The 18,123-nt window shown below is 41.3% G+C and overlaps 1 protein-coding gene across 1 annotated transcript; it reads right to left on the bottom strand.

Moving 5' to 3' along the window:
* Nucleotides 1-8,477: 8,477 nt before the first annotated feature.
* LOC144599764 (uncharacterized) lies at nucleotides 8,478-17,776 on the bottom strand. The gene is made up of 2 exons (XM_078411001.1): nucleotides 15,197-17,776; nucleotides 8,478-11,407 (listed from the first exon to the last, which is right to left on the bottom strand). Exons 1-2 carry the CDS (start codon nucleotides 17,582-17,584, stop codon nucleotides 8,996-8,998), a joined length of 4,800 nt encoding a protein of 1,599 aa, XP_078267127.1. The 5' UTR covers nucleotides 17,585-17,776; the 3' UTR covers nucleotides 8,478-8,995.
* Nucleotides 17,777-18,123: the final 347 nt, after the last annotated feature.

Genomic DNA, 18,123 nt, shown 5'->3' with positions numbered 1-18,123 from the left:
TCTAATTTAGACTAAATCTTCAGCCATTCAGCAATGCACCCGGGAACGTGTTTGTTGCTTATGAATATGAAATACAGGGAGTAGGCCCCCGGACTGTAGAGCTACTACGTTTTTAATAAAATCATGGCTGGCTAGTTTGCCGCTTCAACCACGCATTCCTGTCTACGGTCATTACATATTAACGCCCTTGCTTATCCATAACCTACTTATCTCTTCCAGTTTTACGGAAGGAATTCTAAGGACTCGCGAATACTTGAGAGAAAGTAAATTGTTTTCATTTCTACACGAGTGTTCAGCTCTGCGCAATGACTCCCAGTTACGGAGTCTCATACATTATTAAACATCATATTCATATCTATATTGTCGAGACACTCATCCTCACCCCCCCCCCCCCTCCGCCGCTCCACCTTCACCCCTTCGGCGTCTTGTGTGTCTAGATGTATAACATTTCCTCAAATGTCCAGCCTATTCCAGGTATACGGCCCGAAAGCCTTCCTTGAACTGCTTTCTGTGCATTAACATTCACCAAACATAGAAACCAACAGTAAACACTGCCCTACCGACTTTCTCTCACCAGTGTCCCACATAACCGATGTGCAACGTCCTATTTTTACATTCATCTGCCGTCGCAATACAACTCTGCGAGCTGTCCCAGACATTTATTGCATCTGCTTCATTCTTTTACCTTGAATATGCTTGCCGTTAATTGCAGATTCTGGGAGATATAACAATTGAAAAGACATAGCGTTGTACTCTTTTATTCCAACGAGACTTAGTATATTTTGCGTAGCCGCTAATTTCATGAACTGAACAATATATTACCAGCCACATGTTAAACATACTCGGTTTTCGTTAAATGATAGGTATATTAAATTATGTCGTTATTTTTGCGCAATTTATACAATTACCTTCGTTTTTGTTTTAAAGGCAGAGATGGTTATCGAGGCGGATAGTCAAACTATAGGGGTTAATTTCCAAGAGTAGATTAAAACAGTGGCAGTAACCAGTTAATTGGTAAAACAGTTTAATTACATTCTTGAAGTTCACCCATAAGACGGTTCGTTATCTGATGTAAATTTACCTAATATGTTGTCTTCCTTGAGCGATTTTAAAATGTGCAAGAATTTGCAACAAATAGTTGGCACAAACAATGATCTGTGCTGTTGAATTTTATGAAGAAAGATTGACAGCTAAATGGTTTTAGAAAAGCAGTTTATTCTTACTATTGATAATTAAACTATATATCACTGGCCAGGTTTATTATCCCATTACAGAAAATACGTGAAATTTTGACTGGAAAACTCTTCAAAAAGCGACTGCAAATAATTGAATTGTTTACCCCATCGTGCTCTATTCTGTGGATTAAATAGAATACCAATGGTTACCTTGGTGCAAAGTGTTCTCTGATCATTCTTATCATTTTTATCTGTATCCTTACTTTGTATTACAAATAAAATAAAACAACATCTTTAGAAACGAAAAGCGGATTATTTAAAGACTTGAATAACCTTTTCGTCTAGGCACCTGACCGTTAATGTGTAATGTGTAGGAAGGAAATACAGATGCTGGTTTAAACCGAAGATAGACACAAAATGCTGGTGTAACTCAGCGGGACAGGCAGCATCTAAGGAGAGAAGGATTGAGACCTCTCGGGTCAAGACCGTTCTTCAAACCGGTCAGCGCGTCAGAAGATATAATGTCATCTTATATTTTCTGAGTTAATTTAACATTCAACCCACAGTTATGGTGCTACTTGTGATTCTGCAGCACCTCCACTGGTTTTAATCTCCTATTTCTCTGTTGACGCTGGTGACTAGTAATTGCAATTGTAATGTGCCCAAAGCCACAATGTAAAAACGCGCACTTTCTGTATCGGGTGCACTGATTAAAAGCAGTACCCCGAGGCCTCCATATAGTTGGCACGACGAGTAATATTTCATTCCATCAACAATTACGCACTGATTTCATTTTTACGCAATGATTTCATCAAATAGCCAGAACACTATGCATCGGCATTAAAGAGGAACGTTTTTTTTTCTGGTTTGGATTTATCACATATTGTAGCATTGTACATGATTTAACATTAAAAAGTGAGTAACTTTGCTAATAAGCTATCTTTTTCACTGCCTTCCTAACCAAAAAGGAATATTCCCCAAGAAATTAGAGTCACAGAGAACAAGATACTGAGCTCTGGTCCCAACTCCTCCATGTCAACTATGTTTTACTTTCTTTTAGCCTTTCCAATACATGTATCAGTATAAACATTAACGTATTCTGTAATCTTATATGGACCTAATCCAGCTAATCAGCGTTCTACGCTTTAACTTGTTCCTTTCAAGGTTTTTAATTAAATCAGATCAATTCCGGAACTCTTTGAGACATGTGCCATGCAAAAATATGTTTTATCTCAATATGGTCTGCAGCACAGGGGCTCCACAGGGAACAGTTTTGGCTCCTTTCCTGTTCACCCTTTACACTGCGGACTTCATGCACAGCTCAGCCAACTGTTATCTGCAAAGGTTCTCTGACGACTCTGCCATCGTCGGCCTCATCACAGATGACGATGAGAGGGTGTACGGAGAATTCACCCAGGACTTTGTGGACTGGTGCCAGCGGAACCGCCTCCAGATCAACGCGGGGAAAACCAGGGAGGTGGTGGTGGACTTCCGCAGGCGTAGCCACGCCCCCTCGACACCGGTGAACATCCAGGGAATGGACATTGAGAGAGTGGACTCTTAAAGGTACCTGGGTGTTTATCTGAACAATAAACTGGACTGGACTGATAATAGTAATGTACTGTATAAGAAAGGCCAGAGCAGACTGTACCTGCTGAGGAGACTCAGGTCCTTTGGAGTGCAGGGGGCACTCCTGAGGAGCTTCTTCGACATTGTGGTGGCATCAGCCGTTTTCTAAGGAGTGGTCTGCTGGAGCAGCAGCATCTCAACAGCTGACAGGAAGAGACTGGATAAACTGGTCAAGAAGGCCAGCTATGTCCTGGGATGCCCCCTCGACTCAGTGCAGGCGGTGGGAGAGAGGAGGATGATGGCAAAGCTATCATCACTGCTGGACGACTTCGCCCACCCCATGCAGGACACTGTCACTGCACTGAGCAGCTCTTTCAGTGATAGACGTCTTCACCGCAAGTGTGTGAAGGAGAGATATCGAAGGTCCTTCCTTCCTGCTGCCGTCAGACTGCACGATCAGCACTGCTCCCAGCAGACTAGTAAATAAAGATAATTACCATTATTTTATTTTTTTAATGAATGCTTATTTATTTTTGCTATCCACTTTGCTGCTTTAACCCTGCAAATTTCCCCGTGTGGGACGAATAAAGTAATTATTATTATTATTATTATTATTATTATTATTATTATTATTATTATTATTATTATTATTATTATTATTATTATTATTATTATTATTATTATTATTATTATTATTATTATTATTATTATTATTATTATTATTATTATTATTATTATTATTATTATTATTATTATTATTATTATTATAATTATAATTATTATTATAATTATTATTATAATTATTATTATTATTATTATTATTATTATTATTATTATTATTATTATTATTATTATTATTATTATTATTATTATTATTATTATTATTATTAGTGCTTTCCTTAACATCATCCGCATTGATCGTTATCAGCATTGCAGGTTTGCGGGCGTTTTTAAGTAAAGCGCACAATTAGATATCGGTTTATTATCATTCATGTTATCAATGATAATCTCAGCTGTGAACAATCTATCAGTGTTAGCGACATTTCGCGGCGGTGAATTTACACACATCTGATAAAGCCCATTATGGATAGTGAGCATGGCTATGCGCATCTGTAGAAGTTTGTAAGAGTCATTGGAAACATGCCGAATATCTTCAGTCTACTAAGGCAGTAGACATATTGAAGTGCCTTCGTGGCTGTCTCTTCAAAGTGGTTGGCCCATCACGGATCGATGGTAATATTAACACCAATGTACTTGAAGCTCTCAAGCTTTCCACATCGGCGCCATTGATGCCGATTCGGGCATGTGCTCCACCACGCTCCCTGAAGTCCATAACTACCTCATTCCGTCTTACAGACATTGAAGGAGAGGATGATTTCCTACTTCCTCCGGCTGGAAACACAATTTATATTATTCGCCCTTCTGTGGTGCACCCTTTAACTAGCTCTTGTGTAATGTATCCATACAATGCTTCGGAATTGCCCTTGATCCTCCCAGCGAAGGCCATTTCGTAGCCTATTTTATTCCTTCTGATTCCCGATCTATGTTTATATTTTGCAAAGGCCCTTCCAAGTTTAGCTTCCCAGCTCTTACATATGTTTTCCCCTCGGCAGTGAATGTATATCACCTGCTGTTAACCACTTTTTTTGCACTTTATCTTCCTTTTCTTTCTTCGCATGAACATTTTTTGCCCCAATTCTGACCTGCTGGCATTTGAAGAATTCCAATGTGTCAAATATGAACTTACCTAGAAACCGCGACACCTTAATCGACGCTCCAACGATTCTCAAAACAAAACTATTGTGAGCAGTCACATCCCAATCTAGCAGTTCCCCCCGATTTCCATTCTTATCTTTATCCATAACTACCAGGGAATGTACCGATTTATGATCACTGTTGCCTAAACGATCTCCCTCTGAACCTGTAATCACCTCCCCTCCCCAACCCCTCCAGCCACATTTGTCAATTAAACGTCTAGCATGGTCCCTTACCTGGTTCGACTATCAATAATCCCCCCCGGATGCTGCGAACACGGGCAATATTGGGAGAATTAAAGTCACTTACAACAAAACTTTGTTGCTGGGAAATCTTTCAGGACCTACAAATGGTGTTTTACTCCTTTTTGCGTGCTACCTGACAACCCATTGTCCAGCAGCATCGCACTAATACCATATTTCTTATTTGTGAACTCTGCTTACATTGTGCCACTGGATTAGCCTTTCAGGATGTCCACCCCCAGTGCAGCTGTTGTGATGAAATCTAGAGTACGGTGCACCTGTCAACATCCAAACCAGGCATGTGTTCAGGATGATGTTGAGTTAATGCCATTCAATCGTATTGGCGGCCGCAATTTCGATCACATTGCTGATAATGGAGCATCACATTAGATCTCTTTCTTGATTTGCACGGGTACGAATTTGCCTGTTGGATTTCTGCGACGTTTGAGGACATGCAGTGCAAAATTGTCAGGAAGATGGCAATGTTGTTAATGTATTGCCAGTCACAAGTGTTGGGGAATCGTCCGGTATTCGACAATGACACATTACGAACGCAGCAAGCTCAGCAGTCAAATTAGGTGAACAAATTGGGCAATGACGACAGGATTACGAAGCATCACAGAAAACGACGGAGATTGGCGAAGTATATGTAAATATTTAGTATATTTTAGTATATTTAAGTATATTTTTGACGGGGGGTGGGTGGGGGGTGGGGGTGGGGGAGAGGGGTGTATGGTTTCGAATGCCAGAGCAATGCGGGAATGTGGAGGAAAGCCTTTGCAGAGGCACAAGGTAAATACGCGTGCTCGTAATATTGTATTTCTTTAGCTTCTTTGACTTGTATTTCTTACTAGAATTGACATGGGAATACTTGCAAGCGGACATGAAGGTGTCAGCCAGGAGTACAGAAGAAAAATAACTGAAACCGAGAAAGGATAAGCAATTTGCGAACTAAGGCAGGTAGACATAAGGCGCAGCCGTGGGACAGCTGGACGAAACGCAGATAGGAGTATTAAACATTAAAAAGGGCGAATTCGTCAAGGATCTGAGCAACTCCGTATAAATGGGGGATGTTCGCTAGGTGAGCATACGCAGATTAGTACAAAGCGAATAGCCAAAGAGTAAAGTGACGAGGGAGATTTGGACGTATTGGCACTGGAGTTGAAGGAATCAGCATAGGCAAATAGTGAGAGATACTGCATTGTTAAAGGAGAAATGGAACATCTACTGGAGGAACTCAAGTGCAATTTCAGAACTGTAATTTGGAATTCCTGGAGGAAGTAGAATATGAATATTGGCCTTCGTGGAATACACAGGGATGGACAACCCGGGTGGGATGATGTACTTTTCTTTATAAGGAGGTCTTTGAATCAGAAATTTCACTAGATCACTACGCCTCTCCCCACAATTATGTCCACCTATCCCTTGCCAGGCTTTATTCCGCCCCCACCTCTCTTTTCCGATTTTCCCCCTCTAAAAATGCCCCGACCCGTAACGTCAACTATCCATTCCTTCCATAGATGCTGCCTGACCAACTGAGTTACTCAATTTCTTTCTGTTTTACTTAAGATTCCAATATATGCAGTTGCTTCTGTCTCCCAGGTCGCAAGGTGGCTGGGTGATGTTTACGCATTATTAAGAGCCACTCGTCACAGACCGTGGCGTTATCCAAATCCACAGACACGCATTACCCAATCGTAGTTGGAAGCAAACCGTTGTAAAAAAAAATGCGTTCCAGGAAGTAATTATTATTATTGCAAAGCGGCAACATTGCCCGGTAATGCAATACAAAAAAATCAAGTGATCAAGGTATAGCATCGGTTCGGGAATGGAACAGAAGGATGTTCGCCAGTTGTTGGATGTTTCATTGAAGTAGTGAGGCTTGAATGTTTGATTTGCACAATCAATAATTTTGACAGCTCACGTCCAACACTAAATATTCAAATAGCTTCTTTGGTGGACCAGATCTCACAGTCCTACTCTTTCAATATGATTGGCAATAGAAATGTGCCCATCGTTTTATTTGCAGGAGGGCCATTTTGGATCCATCCTCTGATCTCATCCTGGGAGTTCCATGCAATCTTCCGTTAATCTTAATATAACATTTAACTATTGTTCCACCATGTGTTTTTAAATGGTACAACACTGAGGACGTCCTACGCTTTATGGCTGGTTTCGGCGCAATTCAGTTACATTATTTAACATTGTATTTTCGTACAAGTATCAATAGAAAAGATGACTTGTCATTACCTCTTAGTTGGTCTCCCATATAAATCAGTAGCCTGAAATTTTTGAAGACAATGGTGTTCGTTACACCAGTGTTTACAAATACATACGAACAGTTTAAATAATTTATCGCGTTTCTAATACAGACGTCAACCCCGATACCCCCTCTCCCCTCCCACCACTCCCACCCCTCCCCCCCACCACCCCCTAAGAATGGCTCACACATAATAATCAATAATACCCCTGGGCTGAATTCTGCAAGTGATGCCTGTTAATGAAGCAAGTGGCCTTTTACGACAATCCATTATCTTTTTTTTTTTAAATACTGATGTCAGTTTTATTCCATATTTACCTAATTGAATACAAATTACTTTAAATTGTTTTGGGATTCGAGTTCATGTCTCCATCACAATGGCCGGTAATGTCACACGTCTTACACATGGACAAAGGGGACAACAAAGTGTTTTCTTACCATATTTAAATAGAATAGAGAACAGCAGTCTTGGACCATAGTGTTACTGCTATACATGATGCCAAAGGAAATTAATCTCATCACCCTGCATGTGATCCATGTCACTCAATTCCCTGCATGTCTGCGTGCCTATCTTAAAGCCTCATCCATGTTTCTATTTGTAGTCCATCCATATAGGCAAACTAAAATAAAGTTAAAGGCAACGCCGAACAGCGTAAAGTTATGGTATTGATCTATGGCAGAACGATGCCTATGCCGTTACATTTAACCTTTTAACGTTGATTTCTGCTAATAGTCTTTTTGTCGTAACACTAAGAATTATTTGCATTTTGCGTACTTTTGCAACTATTTATTATGCTTTGCTATTTTCCAAAATGTTGCATTTCTTTCAGTCCGTCATAATTCCAGCAATATGGCCATTCTTCCAACTACATTTAGTATTACAGTTGAAATATAACTTCTTTAGTAAACAACATTCACGTTATTTATACTTCATTGGTGCATTTCCATCTTGGACTATCAATTATCAGCATTAATTCTCCTTCACGTTGGGTGTTACCTAGATCGACCAATGTGCCATAATGTCAAATCAACTGTTCTAAAAATTACAAATCGAAAACCTTTCACAGAATCAATCAAGAATAATTGTAAACGCAAAGGAAGGTGAGATGTCAAGGATTGAGATGCAGATCGATGGTTTCTTGGATGAGGACGTCAGTCAGAGATCCTCACCGAAGACTCTACGATGCATCTTTTGATTCATCGATTAAAGGTTTTATTTTACGAATTGGGCATTGACATTTAAAATAATTTATGATTATTTCATCGATATGATCTCTGCCCATTCGTTTCCGACGACAAAACGTAACAATGTATTATGTGTTGGTATATGACAGTATCTGACAGCACCGACATCGAACCGCTACATCTATGAAACATTTTAACATTTTATTTTTCAAGTATCTAGAACAACTGTCATTTACACGAACCAAAGGATTATGGTTACATTACTTTTAGATGTTTTCTTAATCTTGACAATGCTAGCGGCTATATAAAACATAAGGTAGGCCTAGTAATATAAATATTGACCAATTCATGCTCATTCTTGCATCCAGAAATAAAAATCGCAATTAATTCTTGCTTCAATTCTATCTATCCCGTACAGATCTGTTTCGCTGAGACATGCACACAACATGCTAATAATACACATCAGATGACAAATGCCAAGTTCATACCAAAAACTTGAGCATATTACTTAAATAGCTTTATGCGCACATACACGTTTTAATATTGGCATTGGCTACACGTGCGAATATTGCGATAAACTGGTTCTGGATAAGAGTGAAGATTGGCAAAGCATGAATACCATTAAGCAGACAGCCATGTATGGGAACAATATTTGTCGTACAAAGTCCAGGACACTAACATATAGCAAGCAGCAATCAGTTTTACTACCGATATCCGTGTGGGCTTATCATGCGCATAGGTAAACAGAATGACAGTGAGCAGCGATTACAGAAAATTTTGACGTATGTCAGTGTTATCTTCAATGTTTGCTATATTCTTACATTAGTTTCGCGGGCACTGAATTCATCGAGAGGCAAGGATGCATTGCAAGGTTTTAGAAACAAAAAATCACTTTTGGATGATTCCGGTGACAGGCAGACAGTATAGTGATATGCCTCAGAAATGGGAAGGGTCCGACTGCCTTCACAATGACCGATAAATTCACTTTGGGTAGTTCTCTTTCGAAGCACTTCGCTTGCATTCCTCCGTCCGCAGAAAGATTTAAAACCCGAGTTTCTGTCCTGTTTGCATTTCAATGCCAGGAGAAGACTAATGGTCGCGAGAAATATAATGGACGTGGATCCAAAAATGATGATCAAATACCCATTCAAGTTCGAAAGATGTGAAGGGTTTCTGGATTGGTTACCTAGAAATGAATGTGCGCTTGAGTCAGTGGCATTCGCCAAGATAGTAAATAATATAGTAGCTGTACTGGAGAGGCTCGGCTCTCCATTGTCCTTTACCATGACGACAACATTTTGCATCGTACTATCTTGATCGTTGAAACTCCTGGTTGTTCTGATGTCTCCGGAGAGCAGCCCCACATTAAACAGACCAGGATCACTGGCGTGTAACAAATGATAGGAAAGCCGCATGTTCTGGCCAGAATCGGCATCAGTTGCGATTACCTTAGCAACCACACACTCTGAACATAAAGAGTGATGCGTGATCTCCAAGGGCGACGAATTGCCTGCGAAGGGAGAAATAATGATCGGAGCGTTGTCATTTTGGTCCAGGATTATTATATTAACGGTGGTATTGCTGCTCAGGGTAGGTGATCCTGCATCCTGACCTTGAATAATTATCCTGAAATTCTTCAGTTGTTCATAATCAAAGGAACGTAGCGCATATATATTCCCACTCTTCGAGTTAATCATAACTAAAGAAGGCACTGGAGTTTCTATTGCCTGATATTCCAGCAGCGTATAGGAGACGTCACCATTCTGATCAATATCTGGGTCCAAAGCTGTAATCACAAATATGGAAACACCAGGAATGTTGTTCTCCGTCACAAACACGTTATACGAAGACTGCGTAAACCTTGGCGCGTTATCATTTATGTCAGAAATTGAAACTAATATATTTTTGGTTGTTTCAAGAGGAGGAGAACCTCTGTCACGTGCCGAAATGGATAAGTTGTAAAGCGCAATAAACTCCCGATCCAAAGGGCCGTTTGTAATCAATTTATAGCTATCAGTTGAAGTCATTTGAAGCTTAAAAGATATATCCGTATTAACCTCACACCAAATTTGCGCGTTTTGTTCAACGTCGGCGTCTCTTACGCTGATTCCAGCTATCAGGGTCCCAATCAGTGCATCTTCGGGGACGGCACTGGATATTGACGTTATCTCAATCTCAGGGCTGTTATCATTCATATCAATTAGCTCCACGATAATTTGTGTACGACCGGTCATTGCATATGCACCTTGATCCACAGCTTCGACATCAAGTTCAAATATATCTGATTTTTCGAAGTCGAGGACTCCATGAACTTTGATCTCTCCTGTTATCGGATCCAATTTAAACAAATCTCGAGCCGTTGGTGAAGTGTGGCTCGTGAATGAATACGTCAGCTGAGCATTTATGCCTTCATCTAAATCGCCGGCATGTATCTGTATCACGAGCCTTCCATTAGGTGCGTTTTCCCCTATATTAGTCTTGTATATTTCGTGATCAAATACAGGTGCGTTATCATTTGCGTCCATAACAGTCACTGTAACTTGAGCAGTGCCGGATCTCGGCGGAGTACCACCATCAATCGCCGTCAGTACAAGATGAAACACTGACTGTTGCTCACGGTCCAATTGTTTCACGAGTATCAGCTCAGCAACCTTACTGCCATCCCGCCTTGTATGCAGTTTGAGAGTAAAGTGCTCATTGGGACTGATCTCGTAAGCGGTGATTCTATTTCTCCCCACGTCTGGGTCGTGCGCACTCACGAGAGGAAAACGTGCCCCGGGCGCAATTACCTCAATAATCCGGAGAGCATATTCACCCTTTGCAAAAGTAGGTGAATGGTCATTTTCGTCAATTATTTCCAGCTGAACGCGGTGAATTTCCACAGGATGATCGAGCGTTATTTGAAAAGAAAGAGAGCAAGTAGAGCTACGGCCGCATAGCTGTTCCCTGTCGATTCTCTCAGAAACAAATAAATTGCCATTTTCCTGATTAACCTTAATTAATTGAATCTTCTCATCGGAGACCAGTCGACACCCGCGAGCCGATAATTCACCGACGTTTAGGCTTAAATCTTCTGCGACATTACCAACAAAGGCCCCGATATCCAGCTCCTCTGGAATGGAGTAGCGTATTTGTCCTGCAACCAGGTCCAACGCATAAAGCAGGAAAGCAAAAGACGACCCGCAACAGAATGTGTACGCCATTTTTGTACAATACGTTTGCTATAAAAAAATGTAAATACCGGCAATTGAATGGCAGCGATTTGTGTTTCGAAGATGACACGCCGGTTATCCGTGAAAATACAACTCCAAATCGAAACATAGATTTCAGCCAGCGTTTTTTGTTTCTGAAGGCGAGGAGAAAATGCAAGCACTGCCTCTTTCTCTCTCTCTCTCTCTCTCTGGCGCTACTCTGCTCATCACGCGAGAGAGGTGGGTAGATCTCTTGCAGAGTCTCGGTCCCTTATTGGTAGACAGCGACACAAAGTGTTCCAACCAATTACTGCAGCAAATGGTCTTAAAGCTGGATGGCTAGCAAAAAAATATATTTAAAGTTGTGCAACGGAAATCTTCAGACACGAGCATACAAGAGGAAGTTTTGCATTTTCACCTTATTCTAAATGTGCTTGTATTTATTTAGACAAAATCATTAGGCCCTCATCATTACAACCGTGACATCAACAACCGCCCATATTTATTTATCATGATGTGAGAACAATATAACATTTTACAGTTTTTTAATCAAACTGTGTTCTGATGGGGGGAAAAACTTTGTTCAGGTGTATAGATTTAGGGTTGCATGAGAGGAAATACCTTTTGTTACAATGAAGTAATTACATCTCAGGAAATTAAACTTAGACCGATTGATCACAAATCACAATAAAACTTTATTAGCCAAGTATGTTTTGCAACATACGAGGAACTTCATTTGCCGTAGTCATAACAATAAAAAGCAACAGGACACACAAAATACATTTTAACATGAACATCCGCCACAGTGACTCCTCCACATTCCTCATTGTGATAGAAGGTGAAATAATAGTTAAATCTCTCCCTTCTTTGCCCTCCAGCGGTCGGGGGCTCTAACCTTCCGTTGACGGAATGATCTTGATTCCCGCAGCCGGCGGCGAGCCTTCCTCGTCGGGGCGATCAAGCTCCTTAATCGGGGAGGAATCTCAGCTCCCACGCGCCGGCGATCTACCCCCGGTCGGGACCAGTCGAACCTCGTGCAGCTTTTGGAGCTCCCGACCGGTCTCAACCCGAGACTGCGAGCTCCTGATGTTAAAGTCCGCAGGCTGCATTGGAGCGTCGACACCAGGCAAGAGATCGCAGGCTCAGATGATGTCCCCCCGCGGGAACTCAAGGTTGGTCCCAGGCAAGACCTCCAGCTCCGTGATGTTAGGCCGCAGAGCGACTAAAGAGATACGATCCGGAAAACAATCGCATCTCTTGTATGTAGTCTCCATGTTGCCCAGAGATGATACCTGACCCGCTGAGTTACTCCAGTACATTGCGTCCTTTTTCACCAAGATCTAGGGTAGATTTTCACTGGATTTGTGAGAGAATAATTTACTTTTAATTCGGAGAGGCAGAGTTCAGGAGAAAGGCACAAATCTAAAAAAAAAGTGGCAGAAGGTGACGCCTGATAGGTTCGTGAGGGCCATTAGAGTAAAAAACATAATTGCGCGCAATAGCTATGAAATCAAGTTTGAAGAACTAAGGCGAAGAGCGAAGTTAGTATGTTGGGAAGGTAGAGCAGATCGAAGAGTGGCAAATGAGGCAGGAACACCGAGATAACATTACAGCAGAGCCGGCCAGCTCAAAAAACAAATGTGGGGGGGGGGGACAAATAAGATGGACATTATTTGATTCGCTTTGCGGACTTCTTGTTTGTTTCCTGTCCTCATACTGCATTTTAACAAATCACAGACCACAACCAAACAGCGGGATGGTGTATGCAACCTGCACGTAGTATTTGACACAGCACTGGCAAAATAACATAGGCAGTTTGGTTGCCAGCAAATTGAATTTTGTCAGTTTTCACCTAATCTCGTTTTCTGAGTGGATTTAGAAAATGCAAACTTAAATCTATTGAATAGAGTTTAGTTTACTGTCACATGTACCGAGGGACAGAGAAAAGCGTTTGTTGCGTGCTAACCAGTCAGCGGGAATCTATAGGCACACGATACGTACTTTCAATAAATCGTGTCATGATTTGCAAATACGAGAGATTAAATCAGCGTGGTGTATTAGTGAGAAAGAAATTGTCCCATGGATGATTGGCTTAACGTATGCGGAGAGTTTGTAGCCTTCGAGCCTGTACTCGCTGGAGTTTAGAGGAATGGGTAGATTGGGGTGTAGGTCTCATTGACATCCACCGGATACTGAAAGGTCAAGATAGAGTGGACGTGGAAAGGATGTTTCAGGTAATGGGAGTGTCCAGAACCAGAGGGCATAGCCTCAGCATAAAATGATACACTATAGAAAGTCATCAGTCTATGGAATTCATTGCCAGAGACGGCCGTGGAGGCCGACATTTGGGTATTTTTAAATCCGAGATGGATATGTTCTTGATTACGAAGGATGCCAAAGGTTTCGGGGAGGAGGCGTGAGAATGATGTTGAGAGGGGAAAATAGATCAGCCATAATTGAGTGGCTTAGTCGACTCGATGGGCGTCATGGCATAATTCCGTTCCTATGTTTTATGCCTTATATGCCAATATAACCGCAGAACAAGCACTTCCTTGAGAAGATACAATGTCATGCAAATATGTCCTTGTATAACAGAACAAGAAACTGTTTTAAGCTTCGACGAAGGACTCGCTGACAAATTGAGAATAAACCTGTTCTTTGGGGGCATGTGGTGCAGCAATATGCAAAACGTAAACGAGGCACCAGAAACAATATCATCAAGAGTTTGTGGCAAGAGAGTGAAGATGAAAAGTGGAGGTCGCAAGGGAGATTTAGTGCCGAGACAGACATGAGGTACTGAGATATTCTTATAGAAATAAATATGAGGGTAATTCCTGAAGCGATTTTAGGTTGAAAATTGAGAGAATGGTGCGGCCAATGGTTGAGACATGTTTTTATAACTGCATAAGTAAGACAATAGTCAACAAATATGGTGATATCCAAACAGAAATTAGGTTCTGGAAATGTTTTAGGCAACCATTGTCAAGTTCATATCCTGCGGCTATTTGCGAGAGCAAAGGGTTAGCGGGTAAGATCACGAAAAATAATGCAACACACCGCACACCTGCAGACACCCCCAGGAATAGCGAATACCGTGCATTTATTGAACGTGATGTGTACTAATCAAGCTATGGAGGAATTAATTGGTCTGTCATATTCAATATGTAAAGTACCTGGGAAATATTTTTATATAGTATTTAACAGTTCGGTATGGATGTAGTTATTTTAAATGTTCCATGCTCAAATATTCAATGTTCTGCTGACCAAACGAAGGAAACCCAAAAATGAGCTTTCTCGTGTCACCTTGAAGGTAGGCTTTATTTTCACTTACATGCTTATACTTTGTTAACGTTGGAGTTATCCGTGCACGAAACTATGACATAACAACACTATCACTTAATGTGTATGTGTATCATGAGGAGAAATGGATTACACACGAATGTATTGAAAAGTGTATCAAAAAGCAAAAATTGTCAGCATTTACAGCATGCGCAATATCATAATCGGCAGAATGAGGCAAACAAATATCTGACAGATCGCAATAACAGAATGAAGCAATTACAGTTCACCAGGTAATTCGTGGTCATTAAGCCAAGCCTGCTAAACATACGGATTAATTCGATGATTAACAAATAGAACTCAGTGAGAGTAAATTCTCCGCCACTTTAAACTGTTATTTTCTTGGGTCTGAAGATGCGCCACGGCCCCGAAGTTCACTTATCCATGTTTTCCAGAGGTGTTGCCTGAACCGCTGAGTTACTGCAGCCCTTTGTGTCTTTTGTTGTAAACCAGCATCTATTTTTTTTGTTTCTACTCTTATGGTCTACTGTTCTGCAAGACACTCAGCTCGTTGAAAGGCAAGGTAGAATGACAGGGCTTTAAAAATAAAAAATCACTTTTGGAAGATTCTGGTGATAAACATACAGTGTAACGATAACCTTCAGAATGACCAGATCTAACATGATTTGAATCTTCGGTTACATTACTACTCGCATTAAAAGCGTTTTCCAAATTCATGGGATCAGAACAGCAGAATCTCGATCTGTAAACTTCGTCAATATTTCTATCTTGTTTACATTTGAGCATCACCAAAATAATAATAGTCGCCAGAAACAGGAAAGATGTGGAACCCAAGACTATGACTAAATAGAGATTAAGGTTGGGAATACCTTTCCATTCTCGCAGCTCGATTGAACTTTCATAAGGTGGTACCGTACTGTTGGGCAGAATTGAGAAAAATATTATCGCTGTACTGGAGAGGCTCGGTTGTCCATTGTCACTCACACAGACGACTATTCTGTTTGTGATCAGCTCTTCGTCTCTCAAACTTCGAGTTGCTCTGATTTCACCGGAGAGAACCCCCACAGTGAACAGAATGGGATCAGCGATTTCCAGTAACTGATAGGAAAGTCTTGCGTTTTGACCAGAATCTGCATCTGTCGCGCTTACCTTGGTGACCAAATAGCCTGGATATACTGACTGAGGCACAATCTCCACTGATGTTGATCCGTTCAATATCAGAGGTGAAACAATTATTGGAATGTTGTCATTTTGGTCCAAAATAATTACGTTTACGGTAGCAATACTATTCATTGGGGGAGATCCAGAGTCGTGAGCTTGAACATTGAGTTGAAAGTGTTTCAGATACTCATAGTCAAAAGAAAACAATGCATAAATGTTGCCATTTTTTGCATTAATGGTGACAAATCTGGATGCAGAACGCTGATCTGTCATTCTCTCCTGAACAGTATATATCACCTCACCGTTTTTATCAATGTCCAAATCTAATGCAGAAACAGAAAATATGGAAGATCCGGGCGCATTGTTTTCCGTGACATACACGTTATATGATGATTGTGTGAATTGAGGCGCGTTGTCATTTATATCAGACACAAGAATCAAGATAGATCTTTGTGTTGAAAGAGGAGGCGAACCGTTATCCCAGGCCGAAATAGAGATGTTAAACTTTGCGGTTGTTTCACGATCCAAACCTTCATGAGTAACCAACCTATAGTCATTCCTCGAAGCTGCTTGAAGGGTGAACGGAAACTCTTTGGGTATCTGGCAATGAATCTTGCTATTTTCCCCAGAATCCGAATCGGTTACCCTAATTGTAGCAACCATCGTCCCAGGCTGCGCATTTTCTTGAACAGTGCTGGAAAACGAGATTACGTGTATTACAGGAGCATTGTCGTTCACATCAGATAATGTGATGATGACCTTTGTGTGTGCCGTCAAAGCAGATGAACCATTGTCCACTGCCTGCGCATCAAATTCGTAATAAGAGGATTTCTCAAAGTTTAGCGTTCCCTCAACCCTGATCTGTCCGGTTTGCGAATCCAGTCTGAACAACTCTCGAATCAATTGAGGAACGTGATCTGTGAAACTGTAGGTGAGTTCAGCATTGCTGCCTTCGTCCAGATCTTTAGCATTGATTGTGGTGACCAGTGTTCCTTTTGGGACGTTCTCTGCTATGTTTGCGGTGTAGGATTCACGAACGAATACAGGAGCATTGTCGTTCACGTCCACTACAGCTATAATAATCAGAACCGTGCCTGATCTGCATGGCGTACCACCGTCATGGGCGGTCAACATGAGTTGAAAGGTTGCCTGCTGTTCACGGTCCAACGGGTTTTCCAATTGCAGCTCGGCAGTCTTACTCCCTCCGCGTCTTGACTGCACCTTAATACTAAAGTGTTTGTTTGGACCGATCTCGTAAGTGTTAACTGTATTTGTACCAACATCGGGATCGCGCGCGCTCTTCAACGGGAAGCGCGCACCCGGTGTACTGAGCTCACTGATCTGCAAGGAGAATTCATCGTTCGGAAAGATTGGGGAATTATCGTTTATGTCCAAGATTTCAACGGTTACACTGTGCATTTCCTCAGGATCGTAGAGCACAATTTGACAAGAAAGGGAACAGGCAAGACTTTGTCTGCACAGATGCTCTCGGTCAATTCTTTCACTGACAAATAAATCGCCATTGTCCTCATTTACCTCCAGGTATTGCTTCATTTGATCGGACACCAACCTGCATTTCCGAACCGATAACTCCCAAACATTTAATCTTAAATCCTCAGCGATATTCCCGACAAACGTCCCGAGATCAGTTTCCTCGGGTATCGAGTAGCGAAGCTCTGCCGAAACCATGGTCGACGCGCAAAGAAGGAAAATGAATGATGCACCGTTCATCAATGCGTTCGCCATTTTGCTGCAAGTACATTTGCTTCAATATACGAATGTATTCCACTCTTCAAAACTTACAGCGTCAATGTAGAAATATTGAAGCGAGGAAAGCAAAATGTCTTTGTAGCTGTCCTGAATCAGTGCGATCAGTGAAACCCCAGGCTGCGTCTGCTTCTTCAATTGTGCTCTGTGTTTACCAGACGGTGGGCAGGGTCGATCTCTCACAGTCTCGACGCTCCCTATTGGTAGACAGCGACACGAAGAGTTCCAGCCAATAATTGCAGGACACATTCTTAAAGCAAGTCAGTCTCCAAATTATTTGTAATGTTCCGATCATCTTATTTAAGATTGCGCAACGGAAAATATCCAGAACCGGACATTGACAAAACTAAACATGTCGACGTTGATTAATGAATCCAGTGAATACCGTAAATTATTTGTATTTACCAGCATTTTATTCACATCACCATTGTTTTGATACTATATTTCCATTCTCCGCTAGAAATGCATTCTTGCATCTTTTCAACACCGCTCAAATCAAAATATGTTTCCAAAATATT

The sequence above is a fragment of the Rhinoraja longicauda genome, chromosome 14, assembly GCF_053455715.1.
Source record: "Rhinoraja longicauda isolate Sanriku21f chromosome 14, sRhiLon1.1, whole genome shotgun sequence".
NCBI lineage: Eukaryota > Metazoa > Chordata > Chondrichthyes > Rajiformes > Arhynchobatidae > Rhinoraja > Rhinoraja longicauda.
Note: the sequence above shows the minus strand (reverse complement) of the source record. Positions and strands in the feature narration are given on the sequence as shown.